Raw genomic sequence first — 20531 nt, 5'->3', positions numbered from 1 at the left:
AACTAACACACACACACACACACACACACACACACACACATAATAACACAATCACAAACACACATAAACGACCGCACACACAAGTACAAATGCATACAAACCCATACAAACATACAAACGCACACACATGCACAAACAAACACAATCATAAACACACACATACAAACGCACACATGCACAAACACACACATGCATGCACAAATGCGCACACACACATGCATAAACAAACAAAAGCACATACATGCTCAAACACATGCATGAACACACAAATACACACACACACACACACACACAAACAAATGCACACACTAAATTGCATTTGCAAACACACACACAAATACACACACACACACACACATGCACAAACAAACACAAAAAACACACACACACACACACATGCACAAATGCACACACACATGCACAAATTCACACACAAACTCACACATGTACAAACACAAACAATCATAAACACACACACACACACACACACACACACAAACAAACACAAATGCAGACAAGCACAAACACACATGCAAACACACACACACGTGCACAAACACATACATATACAAGTGCGCACACACAAAGCAAACATGTATGAACTCACAAATGCACACACACACACATACACATGCACAGACACACAAAGACACATGCACAAGGACACACACATGCACACACACATAAAATCACACACACACACACACACACACACATATATAATTGCACGCAAGCACAAGCACACATACAAATGCACACACATGCTCAAACACGCACATACATGCACAAGTGCACACACACAAGCATAAACAGACAAAAGCACATACATGCTCAAACACATGCACAAACACACAAATGCACACACAAACAAATGCACACACACATAAATGCACACACACAAATGCATGCACAAACACACACACAAATGCATACACACACAAATGCACACACACTTACAAATGCACACAAACAAATGCATGCACAAACACACACACAAATGCATACACACACAAATGCACACACACTTACAAATGCACAAACAAATGCATGCACAAGCACACACACAAATACACACAAAAAATGCATGCACAAACACACACATAAATGCACACACACTTACAAATGCACACAAACAAATGAATGCACAAACACACACAAACGCACACACTTACAAATGCACACACACAAATGCATGCACAAACACACACACAAATGCACACACACACAAATGCACACACACTTACAAATGCGCACAAACACACACACACACACATGCACAAATGCACGCACAAACTCACACACATGTGCAAACAAAAACAATCATAAACACACACACACACACACACACAATAAAACAAAAAAATGCCAAGCACAAACACACATGCAAATGCACACACATACACAAACACACACATACATGCACAAGTGCACACACACCTGAAGCTGAAGTTGCTTTTACAGTCACACTGGCTCATGTTTAATCAATGCCAGCCTGTGACGCTCCTTATATTGTTCACCGCTACTCTGAATATTGGCTGTGAAACAGCATGTCAGTATGGCTCAGTGATGAGTGTAATTCCTGCACGCCGCCGGCCAAACACTGAGCATACAGTAGTGGCTTTAGGACAGCATGTGAGAGAGTGAGAGCAGCGATCCTGCATGCATGAAATATTGCACATGATGACGAGTTCTGCTGCTACACAACTGAAGCGCGCTGATATAACAGTTACTCAGTGGGAATTGTAGTATTGTAAAGTACTGTAAAGTTTTCTAACAGGTGAATGACTTGATCTAGTGTGTTGTCTACTGCTATCTTCACAGTGCGCGCTCGTGATTTCAGGAGGCGTGGCTTTGGACGGCAGGCCAGTGACTGTGTTTTCGAAGACATTATGCTAAAGGATAGCATTTAGGCAGATCACCTACTGCACCTTTAACTCTCTCTCTCTCTCTGTTCACTGCGGGTTTGCTGGTGTTGATAGTGTTTGGGTGTTGCTATGCAGCTGGTTGCTATGGATACACTAAAATGATCAGCTATGAGCAAAACGGTATTGAAGCCTGGATCCACTGATGCAAGATGATTTCAGCTCTTATGAGGAATAAACCATAGTGTTTTTTTCTATTGTTTTATATACCTTAGTATGGGTGTTTCCCAGTGTTGGGTTGCGGCTGGAAGGGCATCCGCTGCCTAAAAATGTGCTGGATAAGTTGGCGGTTCATTCCGTAGTGTTGACCCCTGATTAATAAAGGGACTAAGCTAAAGGATAATGAATTAATTAATTATACACATTTAAGTGCAGAATTATTCACCCTCCTGTATATATTTTCCCCAATTTCTGTTTAGCAGAGCAGATTTCTTCAACACATTTCTAATCATAATATCAGGGTTTGAAATTACCCGTTTTGCTTGGTAGCATCGGTGCTCCTAACTTTAAAAATGTAGGTGCATCAGACAAAATTGAGTCGCACCCACTAATTATAAGCACCGTTACTACAAGTATTATACAAACAGATTTATTGCATTTAAAATCAACAATAATCAAACTAACAAGCAAAAATATATATATGCAAGCGTGAGGAAAATATGTCTCAATGAAATCCTGTTATCACAAGAAAATAGATTTTCTAACATAACTGAGTGAGCAAAAGATACACGGAGCGCTCACCGGCCCTGCACACACTGCTGGACATGAGTGAATCTGTTAATGGTATAACTGTGCTGTTCTCACGGGTGCTGTCTGATATTGCACTGATGCTTTTGACATATACTGTACCTTATTATATGCATACGTCATGTTAATAGCAATACTTTTCATGAGTAGCGATGTTAGTTTACTCAGTGTAAGCCCGTTTGCGATGGTGTACGTGGTGTTAAATTTGACATATAAGTCAGAATTATTCGCCCCCTTTTGATTTTTTTTTCTCTTTTAAATATTTCTCAAATTATTTTTAACAGAGCAAGGAAATGTTCACAGTATGTCTGATAATATTTTTTCTTCTGGAGAAAGTCTTATTTGTTTTATTTCGGCTAGAATGAAAGCAGTTTGAAAATTTTTAAAACCCATTTTTGGGACAAAATTATTAGCCCCTTTAAGCTAATTTTTTTTTCGATAATCTTCAGAACAAACCATCGTTATACAAAAACTTGCCTAATTACCCTAACCTGCCTAGACGTCACTTCAGAAAACATCCAACGCTGATCACATTGATGCTATAGCACGTATCAAAGGATTAAAAATGTTAATTGTTTCTTTCATTATTAAGCGATTCCTCCGCATACCACTAGGAGGAGGCCACAGTTTAAGAACCACTGGGGTAGGCTAAATTGTCCATAGTGTATGAGTATGAATGAGTGTGTATGGATGTTTCCCAGTGCTGTGTTGCGGCTGGATGGGCATCTGCTGAGTAAAACATATGCTGGATAAATTGGCGGTTCATTCCACTGTGGCACCCCCTGATAAATAAAGGAACTGAGCCGAAGGAAAATGAATGAATGACAACAAACCCATTCATTTATAAGAGAAATAAGAAGTAATTAGGGCAAAAAAAATAAAAATGAAAGTCATTGTTGTCATTTTGATTGAACAATATATTCAAAAAAATGCTGGGTTGTTTTAACCTAATATTGGGTCAAATATGGACAAATCAGGCAATTTTTTTATGTCACATTAAAATGATTTTTTCCCTCCCCAGCTATTGGGTTAGTCCATATTTGACCCAGCATTGGGCTAAAACAACCCAACATTGTTGTTAGAGTCCATCTAAATGACACTCTGTTTCATCCCGACATGACTTTTCTCCTGACACGCTGCTGCTGCTCTCTGCTTCAGGATGCTGCTCTGCTGGATGATGCATCTCTGGATCCACAAATGCAGCGTGCAGAAGAGCAGCATCATGAAGCATAACAGCAGCATCAGTTTGTGTGTGTGTGTGTGTGTGTGTGTGTGTGTGTGTGTGTGTGTGTGTGTGTGTGTGTGTGTGTGTTCCGGAGAGCTAAACTGCACCTCACTACAGCACTGATGTTTTCAGGCGCTTTGTAACCCGTCTTACGTCATGTGCAGTGTCCATCCATCCATCAACACACACACACACACTGTTTCCATCAAACACACGGTCAGAGAGCCGCTCAAGGGCACGCGCGCACACACAACGGGGACGCATGAATCACGAAAACTTCATCCCGACGCGCGCGTGTTTCCGCCCGCAGTGGCAGCAGCGCCCGCCGCATCCAGCGCAGCGCGTCATCAAGCACACAGAGTTAATCTCACTGTCAAACACACACACTGCAGTACCAACACACACACACACACACACACACACACACACACACACATGCAGCAATCCTCAGTGTGTGCATGCCATCCTGAAACATGTGTGTGCGCAAACACTCGACGCATGGAGAGCTCCAGAGAGGCGACGGCAGCTGCGGACGCTGCGGGAAAACACTCACCTCCGCGGGCATCCTGGCGGCGCGCTGTCCGGGCGTCTGCGGGGAAATGCAGCGGTGTGTCCGCCAGACTCACACACGAGCGGCCATCCAGACTCCAGAATCACGAGAACACATGCACTCGATCATGCTCACACACGCACACGCATGCACGCACGCACGCACAGCTCAGCGCAGTGGTGGAAGAGCTGCTGAATCAACAGCACGATTCACACACACTCACACACACACACTCTCTTCTTGTAGCAGCAGCACATCCGGCGCGTGTGTGTGTTCTTCATTAATCGAGTTCATTAGCGCTCATTAAACACGAGAGATCGAGGCGTCCGAATGCGACTGATGCAGCTGTCATAAACACACGCACGCGCGCGCGCGCACACACAGTTCACAGGCTTCCCCTTGGGACTTTGGAACTGAGGCTGAGCTAACACACACACACACACACACACACACACACACACACACACACACACACACAAGCATAAAAAGACAAACTCATACACATGCAAACACACACATGCATGCACAAATGCACACATGCAAACACACACACACACACACACACAGACACATAAACGCACACACACAACTTAGGCTGCTGAACACTTTTTAGGCTGCTGAACACTTTTCAGAGTTGAAAATGCGCACACACACACACACACACACACACACACACACACACACACACACACACACACACACACACACACAGATCAGCTCTATTGAACACATATACACACATATATATATATATACACACACACACACGCACACAAACACAAACACACACACACACACACACACACACACACAGGCCCACACAGATCAGCTCTACTGAACACATATACACACATACACACACACACACACACAAACACACACACACACACACACACACACATACACACAAGCATAAACAGACACAAACGCATACACATGCAAACACACACATGCACACATGCAAGCAAACACACACACACACACACACACACACACACACACACACACACACACACACACACACACACACACACACACACACATAAACGCACACACACAACTTAGGCTGCTGAACACTGAAGTTCTAGTGGATGAAATTCTGTCAGTCCAGTTTTCAGAGTTGAAAATGCACACACACACACACACACACACACACACACACACACACACACACACACACACACACACACACACAGAGATGTACACACAAACACATGCACACACTCACACAGACCAAACACAAACATGCACACACACACATGCAGGTGTTTGTTTTTGTGAATTGTGGGGACATTCATAGGTTTCTATGTTTTTTTTATACTGTATAAACTTTATTTTCCACCCCTCTCCCCAACCCTAAACTCAACGCCTCACAGTAAAGGTGCAGTTTTACTTTCTAAAAAAAAAAAAAAACTCCTCTCATTATGTGTGATCTATAAGCTTTTTGAGAAACGGCACATCAGCAACGTCCTCATAATTCCAGAAGTGGGACATTTACTTTGTTAGATATACTGGAGTAAAATTGTTGTACTTTTTAAGTGTATTTCAAGAGTTGTTATGAGCCCTGAGCTCATAACATCCTCGAGCCAGGGGGTTCAGGGCGAGAGGGGAGTTTGAGCTCCGGTGGATGTGGAGAACTCCCCTGCTGTAGTAGCTAATGAACAGATAGTGATCACTTTTAAGAGATAACTACTGACTAGGAGCATGGTGCTGATTTGATTTAGTCAGGTAACTTAAGCTGCATGTTTTTGGACCAACATGGGGAGAACATGCAAACTCCACACAGTAACACCAACTGACCCAACCTGGAGTCAAACCAGCGACCTTCTTGCTGTGAGGCCACAGTGAGACACCACTGAGCCACCGTGCCACCCCTGTATTAAATATTGACATTCATTTAAGTTGAACATGTCATTTTCATGTCGATAAGTGTGGGCAATATCTGTTAAACAACTTGTGACACCCAAATATTAACCACTGCACAGTGACATAAAGCTCAGAATAACAGCCCATCTGAGCAATAAACGGCCTCATTTAATTATGCATATTAATTAGAGGACACTACAGGATGTGTTTCTGTCATCAGACTGAGCTCATGATGAGACGTGAGATCTGTGTGTGAACACCTGCTGCTGTGGTGACATAAATAAAGCACAGATCTACACACAAACACCAGATTCCAGCAGTCCCACAGCCTGACCGACCGAACCCACACACACACACACACACACACACACACACACACACACACACACACGCTGGAATATGTTTATTTCATCTGCATTTACATAATCACACAGTAACCCATTCAGTCTCAACAGAAACAAGCTGCTCGTGGGGCTCGGACATTGTCCAGGGGCTGCTTATTTACTGAATATACTGTGACTTCATCTCACAATTACGTATTGTTTCAGACAATTCTGAACAAATTAAAAGCTAAACTGCAAGATATAAAACTGCAGAATTGTTAGGTTTACAATAAGGTTGTATTAGCTGATGCATTTACTAACACGAACACACACTGAACAATGCATTCATGTTGATCAAGCAAAATAATCAGCGTCAAATGAAATACAAGATTATTTGACCACACTGGCAGGTTATTTTGCTTGTTTTAAATACAAACTCTCTTCATTTCTCTTTTTAAAAGACTGTATTTTCTACTTGTCTAGAAAATGCTTCTTCATTTAAGAGTTTTGCGATATTTAAACAAGAAACAAGACAAAACTCTACGTAAGAGAAGCATGTTTTGCAATGCATGTATAGTTGTGTTGTCTGCATAACAGTGGCACACTGGGGTCTGTGATTCGGACAGATCACAACCCATGATTCCGGACACACGTGACCCTCAGATTAATACATTTTTTACTGGTAGATTGATCCTAAATGTGTATCGATCACAGAGAGATCGCCTCTTGCATCATGCAAATCACATGTGTGAAAGCATTCAGGCTTTTCTGTAAAATATAATGATGACGGAAGAAGTTGTGGTGAGTATTGGAAGGTCCACACGGAATCTGCACGCCCTCCTGAGGGCTCCTGGGGTCTGGTGAGGGCTCTTGGGGGCGGATGTGGGCTAGTGAGGGCTCCTGGGGGCTGATCATTGTGTGGTTAGTTAGGCTTCCTGGAGGGTGATGTGGGCTAGTGAAAGCTCCTGGTGGCTAGTGTGAGCTAGTGAGGGCTCCTGGTGGCTAATGTGGGCTAGTGAGGGCTCCTGGGGACCAGTGTGAACTAGTGAGGGCTCCTGGAGGCCAGTGTGGGCTAGTGAGGGATCCTGGTGGCTAGTGTGGGCTAGTTAGGGCTCCTGGGGGCCAGTGTGGCCTAGTAAGGGCTCCTGGGGACTGATGTGGGTTAGTGAGGGATCCTGGTGGCTAGTGTGGGCTAGTTAGGGCTCCTGGGGGCCAGTGTGGCCCAGTAAGGGCTCCTGGGGACTGGTGTGGGTTAGTGAGGGCTCCTTGGGCCAGTGTGGGCTAGTGAGGGCTCCTGGTGGGCTAGTGTAGACTAGTTAGGGCTCCTTGTGGGCTAGTGTGGACTAGTAAGGCCTCCTGGTGGGTAGTGTGGACTAGTAAGGCCTCCTGGTGGCTAGTGTGGGCTTGTGAGGGCTCCTGGTGGCTAGTGTGGACTAGTAAGGCCTCCTGGTGGCTAGTGTGGGCTTGTGAGGGCTCCTGGTGGCTAGTGTGGACTAGTAAGGCCTCCTGGTGGCTAGTGTGGACTAGTAAGGCCTCCTGGTGGCTAGTGTGGGCTTGTGAGGGCTCCTGGTGGCTAGTGTGGACTAGTAAGGCCTCCTGGTGGCTAGTGTGGACTAGTAAGACCTCCTGGTGGCTAGTGTGGGCTTGTGAGGGCTCCTGGTGGCCAGTGTGGACTAGTAAGCCCTCCTGGTGGCTAGTGTGGACTAGTAAGGCCTCTTGGTGGTTAGTGTGGGCCTGTGAGGGCTCCTGGTGGCCAGTGTGGACTAGTAAGCCCTCCTGGTGGCTAGTGTGGACTAGTAAGGGCTCCTGGGGGCTAGTGTGGACTAGTAAGGCCTCTTGGTGGTTAGTGTGGGCCTGTGAGGGCTCCTGGTGGCTAGTGTGGACTAGTAAGGGCTCCTGGTGGCTAGTGTGGACTAGTAAGGCCTCTTGGTGGTTATTGTGAGCCTGTGAGGGCTCCTGGTGGCTAGTGTGGACTAGTAAGGGCTCCTGGTGGCTAGTGTGGACTAGTAAGGCCTCTTGGTGGTTAGTGTGGGCCTGTGAGGGCTCCTGGTGGCTAGTGTGGACTAGTAAGGGCTCCTGGTGGCTAGTGTGGACTAGTAAGGCCTCTTGGTGGTTATTGTGAGCCTGTGAGGGCTCCTGGTGGCTAGTGTGGACTAATAAGGTCTCCTGGTGGCTAGTGTGGACTAGTAAGGCCTCCTGGTGGCTAGTGTGGACTAGTAAGGCCTCCTGGTGGGCTAGTGTGGGCTTGTGAGGGCTCCTGGTGGCTAGTGTGGGCTTGTGAGGGCTCCTGGTGGCTAGTGTGGACTAGTAAGGCCTCCTGGTGGCTAGTGTGGACTAGTAAAGCCTCCTGGTGGCTAGTGTGGACTAGTAAGGCCTCCTGGTGGGTAGTGTGGACTAGTTAGGCCTCCTGGTGGCTAGTGTGGACTAGTAAGGGCTCCTGGTGGCTAGTGTGGGCTAGTGAGTGCTCCTGGTGGCTAGTGTGGACTAGTGAGTGCTCCTGGTGGCTAGTGTGGACTAGTAAGGGCTCCTGGTGGCTAGTGTGGGCTAGTGAGTGCTCCTGGCGGCTAGTGTGGGCTAGTGAGGGCTCCTGGGGGCCGGTGTGGGCTAGTGAGGGCTCCTGGGTGTCGGTGTGGGCTGCATGGACCCTTGCAGGAACATGTTTGCTGAGTCTAGTCTCCTCTGCAAGATTCAAGCACAAGTTTCTAGCCATCTGTCTCATCCACAGTCTTGCCGTAACCTTCTACATCTCAGTAGTCTAGTGAGCTCTCCTATGTGCTGAATCCTGACAGATATACACAGGGAACTCTGAGGGGAAGTCAGAGTTGTGAGATTGTAAACAGACATCTGTGTGAATTGACTTTTACATTATTTATTCTGTAGCTGAAACAATCTTCTGTCGGTTTGAGTGTGGAGATCAGGGAAATAAGGGGCCTATGAATGACCACGTGTGTTCAGAATGTGACGGGGTGCTCTTCGAGTCACTGCGGATGAGCCGAAAGTTCGAGTTGTCCCCTCACACACACACACACACTCACACACCTGCGGCGAATGCAAACACTCCTCCAGCTACACTGCGATGGGAAAGAGCCCAGAGCAGTTTTATGATGAATAATAAATAGGGAACAACTCTTTCTGAATTGTGATTAATAATAAATGTAAGACAACTTCCTCCAGAGAGCAGCTATCCGGCCGGATGATTTATTCGGCTCTTTCAGCCGCCGCCACAGGAGGCATTTCATCATGCGGCACCGAGAGTGTGGAAATCCAGCCGAATGTCACTGCGTTTCAACCAGAAAATCAGCCAGACAGCGATGAGCCTCATGCCTATATCATCTTCATTACTGCTGTGTGTGTGTGCATATGTGTGTCTGTGTGTGTGCACGCTTCATGAGAGAGGACGAGAATCCATTAATGGAGATAAAACACCCGGAGAAAGTGATGTGAATTAATGAAGTGCTGCTGAATTTAATCTGAGGAGAAATGTACACGGTAGATCATGTCAGTCCAACACAAAATGCTAATGCAAACACATAAATAGCTAATCATGCACAGAGTAATAGCTGTATACATTCAAGTGCATTCAGTTTAACAGCAGAATACTGAAGCACAAGGTTGTCAGTGCACATTTAAATCTGACCAGAGCATGCATGCACATTTATGAGTGCATCAGCTTGTGTAAGGAGCCTTTTTTTTAAAAATGACATGACAGATGAATCCTGATTACACACACTAGCGTCCACTTCAGCGCCCCCTGCTGTAACACTAAAGCACAACATGCAACAAGGAAAGCCATTCACGAAACCCTAGAGTACTTTTTTTGAGATGTTAACAGATATGTGTGTGTGTTGAGCATCAGTTAGGACAATGTTAGCACCAGTTAGCTTTAATTGTAGGGAAAACTGGGTAATCTTGAGCTTTTGTCAGCTATTTTCAGTTTTCGGGTTTAAAATGATCTTTGGGGCTGGAAACTGGAAGTGCAAAGATGACATGTCGGTTTCTTATTATTTTTCATAGCGGAGTTTCTTGTCCTATGAGAAGAGCCGGCTTCTTCTTCATGACTGCACGTGCTTTCCGAAGGCAAAGCAGACCTGCCAACAGTGCCAAGCTCAGCTGTGAAATCCTACGTTGACGACTGGGTGAGACGCGTCCCCAGACCCACGGCATGCAGTATTAAGCCGTTCATGAAGGGTCGCATGTGTTTGTTTCCATGATCCACGGGGTTTGTTGCATGTTTTTCCCCGCGATCCTGTCAGGGCTAATACAGCAAAGCTGTGTGTGTGCAGCAAGCATTTTTGTCGGGAGATCAGTACGAGAATTGGAGAATGGCGGACGTTGTCTTTTATCAGGAGTTTGTTCACATTAGACACATCGCCGTGCTGCTGTGGAATTCTCCAGATTACCAGCAGGGCTAATGGTTGAGCAGGGCAAGAGACCTGCTGCACTGAGTCTGCATTCAGACCCGGGGATTGAGGGAGAAGTCCTCATTTGTAGTGTTTATATGAACACCATTATCTTTATAATGATATAAATTGTGGTTGTGTGTATATGAAATTACAAATGTAGCAGGGCATTACATTACTGTTTATTTCTTGGCATTTTAACTTTGTAAGCTATAAAATCATGGCTCTCCGCATGGTTTGTGTCTCCTTTTGTGAACTGACTGACAACAGTTGCTCCTCCCCTCCTTCTCCCCTGCTCTGCTGGCCACGCCCACTCCTGCCCTTTGCTCGCAGAGCTCCGCCCACTATGATGCATCTTTTAAAAAAACTCTATGGTGGACCTGAACCGAAAGTGGGGCGTGTCATGGCCCATTAAAGGGATAGTTATCATAAACATGAACATTTACTCACTGTTTACTCTCCCTCAAGTGGTTCCAAACCTTCATGTTCCTTTATTCTGCTGAACACAAAAAGAAGATATTTTGAGAAAAACTGTGACCATTTCATATTCCATACTTCCAGAACAAACCACTGTTATACAATGACTTGCCTAATTACCCTAACTTTACCCTAATTACCCTAGTGAAGCCTTTACATGTCACTTTAAGCTGTATAGAAGTGTCTTGAAGAATATCTAGTCTAATATTATTTACTGTCATCATGACAAAGAGAAAATAAAGCAGTTATTAGAGATAAGTTATTAACACTATTATGATCAGAAATGTGCTGAAGAAATTTGCTCTCCATTAAACAGAAATTGGGGGAAAAATAAACAGGGGGGGCTAATAATTCTGACTTCAACTGTATATATATATATTTGAATATATGTACATATTTGAAATTCCAATGGCCATTTTTGCAATATTTGGAAATATATATTGTATTATGATGAGCGGGATGAGCTCTCTGTCTGCCTTCAGCAGCAGAAACACAAGCTGTGCGCAAAAGGCCAAGAAAACGATAACAGAGGTTTGATGTTTGTCTGAACTCTTCCTTTGATATGCCAGACACATAACCATGCAGCAGCAGCAGATGCCTGTAGCTGTGTTTCAATCCACCTATTTCTCCTCACATTTTGGATTATTTCATATAATAATGCTTAACGGAAATTGAAAGATGTGCATAAATCTTGAAAATATGCATAAAACAACTTATTTATATTGATAAACTTCTTATCTATAATAAAGTATGTTCATACACTCTGCTGTAAACAGATGTAGTGAGTAAAGTCTGCATCAGTCTGCATGCTGTGATTGAGTGTTTGCGTCAGTAATGTTAGTTTGCAGCTCTCCATGTTTCCACCTTTGTATTGTGTCAGATGTGAGATGTTGTTGTGCTGATTGTAAAAGGCCTCAGCCCTCTGTCAGTCCGTCATCACTGTGCTTCAGTATTCTTCTATTATTATTTCCTACACAACTCTCTTGAGCATCTGTCTGCTCTCCCGTCTCACGCCTCCAGAAGCGACCGCATTCATTGCATTTCATCTTCTGAGGCGCAGCTCATTTATTAGAGGAGAACAAACACCACAGTGGAGAATCCCAGCAGCAAACTCCACTTCTCTCAGCAATATCTGAGCACGTTTATCAGGAACTGAGAGGTTTCTAATTGACTGGAAGTGCTGCATTATTTGCAAATACTTCCTGAAATATTCCAGCTTTGTGCATATCTAAATGACATCTTTGATTGGAAACACAGCATCAATCCTAGCTCTACAAGTGTGTTGTGTTCACGATGAAGACGTGCAGAAAAATCCTGAAATTTACTCAGACATGAGCCTGATATTCAGAAGCTCACTGCAGAGGTCATAGAAAGCTTAAATAAACATGATTCATAACCTGATTTATTCATTTTCGCACATCAATATTGAGCATCTGTGCCGTTTTCCATACTCACACTTGTAAAATTCATTCTGATCTGACTAACCGGGGAGATTCAGAGACATGTGGACACATTAATTGTTTATACATGTAGATCACCGCACTTCACATGCTTCAGTTTGATGCTGATGGAAACAAGAGAACTGGAAACATCCTCCCAGCGGAGCAGAAAGAGTGTTTCAGAGAGTTCCAGACTTCAAAACTACACTGAAATACATGTGTGTTTGACTCATTTCTAGTCCAAATAACTCAAATATCTTAAATCAAGAAGCATTTTCTGGACAAGTAATAAATATTGTCTTGTTTTAAGAAATAACAAGTCAAAATAAAGTAAGTTTTTCCTTTAAACAAGCAAAATAATGTTATTTGAAAGCTAAAAACAAGATTATTTTACTATCGAGGTAAAGTTGGTTTGATATTGGGATATTTACACATTCTGCTTAGTAATATAATTTCATAAAAGTTTTCTTTGAAAATTGTAAATGGGGAATTCATATTAGCAGCCAATAACTATCAAAATACAGCCATGTTTACTGTCAATTAGATAGTGTTGATGTTCTTTTGAAGTCATACTTGCATGCTAATTCCGATCTAATATTCAAAGTAACATGGTAAACAATATAGGGACTTCTAAATGAACGAATGTGTGAATATACCAACTTTACCTCCACGTTTACAGTCAGTTAGATAGTGTTGATGTTGTTTTAAAGTCACAATTACATGCTAATTCTGACTGAATATTCAAATTAGCGTGGTAAACAATATAGAGACAGTATAAAAAGTCTAGAAGGGATACAGCTGCGGATATAACAATATAGCATAATTTTGTGACATTGTAAAACAATAATTCATATTTTTACATTGCTGTGAGACTTGGGGAATGTGTAGACATCAATAAAATACAATATAATCGGTAAATTAATTAATAATATGAATATACTCTTTACCTTATCCTTGACGTACGAGCGGGCGCGCGCCCATTTGAATGTTTATGTTTCGACACTTCCGGTTTCATTCACTTCCATTGATTTTTAGACGTTAAAAACATCAGTACGTCTGAAAAGAGCACAATCTCATTTTAATTTAAAGCGACAGCCACCAAAATGCCACACAGTTAGACTTAAAGCCTGACAGGGTCAGTTTCAGAGTTATAAAACATTATTTATTTGATATTTTGAGCCAAACGTTCACATACACACTCAACATCAGCTTGTAAAAAGGGTGTATAACAGCTCTCCTTTAGGGTATAATTCAATAAAAATGTAAAACAATTTTTTAAAAACAGTGAAAGAGCTGATAGTCAGGGATCCCTTATATTTTCTCAAACAACATAAATATATCTATATTTTGTTTAAATAAAAAAAAGCTCAACCGACCGGTCCAGTGTGAATGCAGACATACTGATGACAGCAGATATTTACAATGGTTGAACATTAGCTTGACGACACTAAATGTGAAATATAAAAAAGAGATGAACCAAAACATATTTTACTAAAAGTGTGGAAGCATGTCAGGAAACAAATGACTGGTATTTAAACAGGTTCAGACTCAGTAAAAATGAGTGTAATTAGTCTCAGTGAACAGCAGAGGGAGTCTCTGCTGCGAGTCTTTACACTGAGATCCTCATGGAGAAACACTGTCAACTTCAGAACGAGGGCGTTTGAGTCCCAGAAACTCAAATTTAACATTAAATAAGACAACATAAAGATCACTGAGAACACTACTACATCAACAACTCAGTTTATTTGCCAAGAAATAAACCCTAAAACACAATAATGATACCGAAAGAAAAGAGAAAACAAAATATAGCTGGGATTTCATTATATTAAAACATTTATACAATTTTAAAGCACATAATAAGTTATTATATATATATATATATATATATATATATATATATATATATATATATATATATATATATATATATATATATATATATATATATATATATATATATATATATATATATTAAGCTATATGAGTGAAATAAAATCTGTTCTTGTATATAGATTTGTTTTAAATGCTACAGTATTAACTCTCTTTTGGCAAACTGTAATTATTTTTCAAATATTTCCCTAGTGATGTTTACCAGAGAGATTTCTTTCAACACAAATTTGTGTTAAACTTTTGAAACAATATTTCTAATAACTGATTTATTTTCTCTTTGTCATGATGACAGTAAATAATATTAGACTAGATATTCTTCAAGACACTAGTATTCAGCTTAAAGTACATTTAAAGGCTTCACGAGGGTAATTAGGTTATGGACAACAGTAGTTGGACCATAATGATATTTATATATTTAATATACATATTGCATAGTAATATTGATGTTAGCCGATTTTTTATACCAGAAAAACGAAAAGAAACAAGACATGAGCATCACTTGGGAAATATTTGTTAAATAATTCTAATTTAGTTTTGAACTGTGTGTCAGCTTCTGTCATGGTAAAAAGTACTTTTTGTTGTTGTTTTTTGCTTGTAGGATATAATATTTGTCAGTTTATTATAGTAAATGTATAATAGTTATATAATATATTTTTGTTAATACATTTTCTTAAATACATAAAAAGAAGAATGTTGTAGCGCCGTGAGTCTGAGGTGCATTATTAATAAAACTGATTATTATTATTGTGTTAAAAGTTTTATAATCTCAATAAAACTTTTAACTTTTTATTTAACCAGGTAATTTTTTAACTCTATTTATTCTAATGGTTATTTATTTTCCTAACAGTAATACTTGGTTAAAAGTTCTCCATGTATTTACCAACCCGGAACAGATTGTTGTGCATAGATTTAGTTTCTGATAGTTTTTTAAACATTTAAAACAATCGTTCATTGTTTATGTTGGAATTTCATTGTTCATTGTTCATTGTTTATGTCATTAAGTTTATGTTGGAAAAAAAGTGTACAGATACAAGTAGAGCTTGCTTGTTTCTACACAATATTTAAAATATTTAGCTAAGAAATAAAATCTAAAATACAAATATTTTTATTAATAATGTATTATTGTATTATTAAATTATATATATTTTTGATAAGGAAAATAAAAATATTTTCCATCTGGGCCATTTGAAAAATTCAGTAGCTTTTATTACTTAATGGGTCTAAAATTTTATTTAAAACGGTCTTAAACATGTCTTAAAAAGTATTAAATTTAACTTAAATTAACTCAAAATTAATTCATTAATTAAATTTAATTTAATTAATAAAATTTTTTTATTTAATTAAATTTAACTCAAATGTAGAAAATCAATTGGATCGTAGAAAAGGATTGAATAGAATAAGAAAAGACAGTTAAATAAATAAATAAAGTCAAAGGGTGCATATTAGGACTGTTGGACTGTGTGGCTCAGTGCCAAGAAACAAAATCCACCCCTGATCGGGGCCGGGTCGCGGGGGCAGCAGTCTTAGGAGAGAATCCCAGACTTCGCTCTCCCCAGACACTTCCTCCAGCTCCTCCGGGGGGATCCAGGCCAGCCGAGAAAAATAGTCCCTCCTGCGTGTCCTGGGTGTTCCCCGAGGCCTCCTCCCTAGGTAGGCGTCCAGGAGGCATCCGAAACAGACGCTCGAGCCACCTCAGCTGATTTCTCTGGATGTGGAGGAGCAGCGGCTCTACTTCGAGCTCCTCCCGGGTGTCAGAGCTCCTCACCCTATCCATAAGAGTGCGCCCTGTCACCCTTTGAAGGAAACTCATTTCGGCCGCTTGTATCCGAGATCTTGTCCTTTCAGTTATAACCCAAAGCTCATGACCATAGGTGAGAGGAGGAACGTAGATTGACCAGTAAATCAAGCGCTCTGCCGGTCAATCTACGCTCCTACTCTCACCTATTATTATTATTATTATTAAGAGTAGGTAATGGACATAGAAACACAACTCTTCCATCTGTGTGTGTCCCTGATGTCCATGTGTTCAGGGCTGTTGTTGTGTCTGCTGTTCTCCTCTAATGAGGGCCAGTGTTTTCTGCGGCCCGTACGAGGATCCGGGCGGGAACACCTGCCGCTCCAGAGACTGATAGAACGATGGCGACAGCGAGCGGTTAAAGTGCAGCGGAGAGTTAGCGGTGCGAGGAGTAGCGCGGGTCAGAGATGAAGATGAAGATGAGGACAGATGTGAGCGGCTGCTGTACCCGTACGCCGCGCTGCTCAGCAGGAACTCCCGGGACCCGTATGCCGGAGGAGTTGCGCCCCGAGACCCACGGAAATCCTGTGGGAGGCTGCGTCTGCTGGGCACATCGTAGATCCCGCTGGCGTCCGCAGTGCTGCTGTGCTTATCTTCGGGCTCGCGGCGCTCCTGTATTGAGCTCATGACGGGTTTCGGCAGGCTGTCGTAGCAGACAGGGGACGGCTCGCGGTGCTGCGGGGACTGTCCTGTGAGGAACACCGGGCTGCAGGTGCGCACTGGTCCACGGGACAGATCTGTGGAGACAAGGGCATAAACGAAGGTAAGTGGGTGGGACTCGAGCTCCAAGTGGGCTGTGCAAACCTCCTGGTGTTCATTTATTAAATGTCTTGTACATGACACAGTGTACAGTCTTGTACAGTCCAACCTATTGTGTTTTATGAATGTCTACACCTACCCTAACACTAAACCCAACCTCACGGTAACCTGTTGTGTTTTATTATCGGGCTGCAGTGATACCTACTTGTATCTGTGGGTCTGAACTGCATCTGGTGTCCCGCTGGACGCAGTAGACTGTCGTAGGAAAGACTCCCGGAGCGGCTGCTGAGGGCGCTGGGTGTAGGGATGGTTTGTGGAGCCTGAGTTTCTGCCCGCTGTGAGCCTCGGCGGGCCGAGTGTTTCAGGCTCAGAGAGCAGGAGTTCAGCGTCAGAGAGTTTATGGGCTGAAGAGACATGTGGTTGTCCGACTGGAGCAGACTGGGCTCAGACGCATGTTCCTGAGAGAGTAGAGGAGATATCCTCATCCCCATCTATAAACAACAGACAAACTTGAGGGTTTTTGTTGTTGTATGAACTTTACAATTCACATATCGGTCTGTTTCGATCTATTAGAGATTTGCATATCGGTCTGTTTTGATCTATTAGAGATTTGCATATCGGTCTGTTTTGATCTATTAGAGATTTGCATATCGGTCTGTTTTGATCTATTAGAGATTTGCATATCGGTCTGTTTTGATCTATTAGAGATTTGCATATCGGTCTGTTTTATTCTATTATTGATTTGCATATCGGTCTGTTTTATTCTATTAGTGATTTGCATATCGGTCTGTTTTATTCTATTATTGATTTGCATATTAGTCTGTTTTATTCTATTAGTGATTTGCATATCGGTCTGTTTTATTTTATTAGTGATTTGCATATCGGTCTGTTTTATTCTATTCGATATTTGCATATTGGTCTGTTTTATTCTATTCAGGATTTGCATATCGGTCTGTTTTATTCTATTAGTGATTTGCATATCGGTCTGTTTTATTCTATTAGAGATTTGCATATCGGTCTGTTTTGATCTGTTAGAGATTTGCATATCGGTCTGTTTTATTCTATTAGTGATTTGCATATCGGTCTGTTTTATTCTATTAGTGATTTGCATATTAGTCTGTTTTATTCTATTAGTGATTTGCATATCGGTCTGTTTTATTTTATTAGTGATTTGCATATCGGTCTGTTTTATTCTATTCGAGATTTGCATATCTGTCTGTTTTATTCTATTAGTGATTTGCATATCTGTCTGTTTTAATCTATTAGTGATTTGCATATCGGTCAGTTTTATTCTATTAGTGATTTGCATATTGGTCTGTTTTATTCTATTAGTGATTTGCATATCGGTCTGTTTTATTCTATTATTGATTTGCATATCGGTCTGTTTTATTCTATTCGATATTTGCATATTGGTCTGTTTTATTCTATTCAGGATTTGCAAATCGGTCTGTTTTATTCTATTCGAGATTTGCATATCGGTCTGTTTTATTCTATTAGTGATTTGCATATCTGTCAGTTTTAATCTATTAGTGATTTGCATATCGTTTTGTTTTATTCTATTAGAGAATTGCATATCGGTCTGTTTTAGTCTATTCGAGATTTGCATACCGTTCTGTTTTATTCTATTAGAGATTTGCATATCAGTCTGTTTTATGATATTAGAGATTTGCATATCGGTCCGTTTTATTCGATTAGTGATTTGCATATCGGTCTGTTTTATTCTATTAGAGATTTGCATATCGGTCTGTTTTATTCTATTAGAGATTTGCATATCGGTCTGTTTTATTCTGTTAGAGATTTGCAAATCAGTCTGTTTTATTCTATTTGTGATTTGCATATCTGTCTGTTTTATTCTATTAGAGATTTGCATATCGGTCTGTTTTATTCTATTATTGATTTGCATATCGGTCAGTTTTATTCTATTCGAGATTTGCATATTGGTTTGTTTTATTCTATTCAGGATTTGCATATCGGTCTGTTTTATTCTATTAGTGATTTGCATATCTGTCTGTTTTAATCTATAAGTGATTTGCATATCGTTTTGTTTTATTCTATTAGAGATTTGCATATCGGTCTGTTTTAGTCTATTCGAGATTTGCATACCGTTCTGTTTTATTCTATTAGAGCAGGGGTGCCCAAGCTCAGTCCTGGAGGGCTGGTGTCCTGCATGTTTAGTTCCAACTCCTACTAAACACACCTGAACCAGCTAATCGAGGTCTTTCTAGGTATAGTAGAAACGTCCAGGCAGGTGTGCTGAAGGAAGCTGGAACTAAACAATGCAGGACAACAGCCCTCCAGGACTGAGTTTAGACACCCCTGTATTAGAGATTTGCACAGTGGTATGTTTTGTTCTATTAGAGCTGCACATTTCAGTCTGTTTTATTCTATTAGAGATTTGCATATCAGTATGTTTATTACATATTTTATAAAGCATTGATTTTCAGCCAGTAATGTCTCTGATTTCAGGTGGAACTACTACAGTATTTGTGATTCATTCCTGAGTAAAATGACTTACCTCATGGTAAATAGTTTTAAATAGTAACATCACAAAACCAAAATGTGTCAAGACCTAGTGCGTTAGTGTTGTTTCTCACCTGATCTCTAGTCAGCTGATAGAGCTCTTTAGTGGGCGACTCTGAGGACTGAAGCGGACTCATGTTGTGTCCTGAGGGCAGCAGCGCCCTGGACTGAAGCAGGCTCTCTGTAAAATAAAACACAATGAGAGATCATGAAGACAGACCTGCAGAAACATCATTTCCCACCAATCGCTTGCCATTCACCTTCCAGCACAGCCAGATGATTCCTGAGCAGGACTGGATCTGGTTTAGGAGGTAGTGGAGGAGGAGTGGTCAGACGCTTACTGTCTGGATCCTCATCTTCATCTAGACACTGACACAAACACACGTCCAACAAACACTGAGAAACATTACACAGACAAACTCAAAAAAAAAAGATAACTTTTGCTGCTTGTTCAAACTACTTATGTAAAATGAGGAGATTTTTCTGTGATTCTGCAATACCTTGAGCGTCAGAGTTTGGCTCTGGATGCTGCTATCGTTACTCTTCACTGGAGTCAGATCATGTGGTTCTGGCTGATGGAAAGGAGGCTGAATGCAAACTGCTAGCCTGTCGCTGACT

The 20531-nt window shown here is 41.5% G+C and overlaps 2 protein-coding genes across 3 annotated transcripts in view; both read right to left on the bottom strand.

The window, feature by feature from the left end:
- arvcfa (ARVCF delta catenin family member a) overlaps positions 1 to 4561 on the bottom strand; it is a 39550-nt gene extending 34989 nt beyond the window's left edge. Inside the window, exon 1 of the mRNA XM_695909.9 lies at positions 4448 to 4561. Coding sequence (XP_701001.5) covers positions 4448 to 4459 — 12 coding nt within the window. The 5' untranslated portion in view covers positions 4460 to 4561. The remainder of the gene's footprint in view (positions 1 to 4447) is intronic.
- Positions 4562 to 16151: 11590 nt separating this feature from the next.
- Positions 16152 to 20531, bottom strand: part of zdhhc8a (zDHHC palmitoyltransferase 8a) — a 15799-nt gene continuing 11419 nt past the window's right edge. The window contains exons 7-11 of one of the 2 annotated variants that reach the window (XM_678578.8): positions 20414 to 20531; positions 20174 to 20282; positions 19988 to 20094; positions 17599 to 17884; positions 16152 to 17371 (exon numbers count right to left, since the gene is read on the bottom strand). The exon at positions 20414 to 20531 is cut by the window's right edge and continues 12 nt beyond it. In XM_678578.8, coding sequence (XP_683670.3) covers positions 16866 to 17371; positions 17599 to 17884; positions 19988 to 20094; positions 20174 to 20282; positions 20414 to 20531 — 1126 coding nt within the window. In that variant the 3' untranslated portion in view covers positions 16152 to 16865. The remainder of the gene's footprint in view (positions 17372 to 17598; positions 17885 to 19987; positions 20095 to 20173; positions 20283 to 20413) is intronic. The other variant, XM_068223879.2, reaches the window with a different exon arrangement.

Source organism: Danio rerio, chromosome 10 (genome assembly GCF_049306965.1).
Source record: "Danio rerio strain Tuebingen ecotype United States chromosome 10, GRCz12tu, whole genome shotgun sequence".
NCBI lineage: Eukaryota > Metazoa > Chordata > Actinopteri > Cypriniformes > Danionidae > Danio > Danio rerio.
The sequence above is the reverse complement of the archived record's forward strand: the minus strand, read 5'-3'. Positions and strand labels throughout refer to the sequence as shown.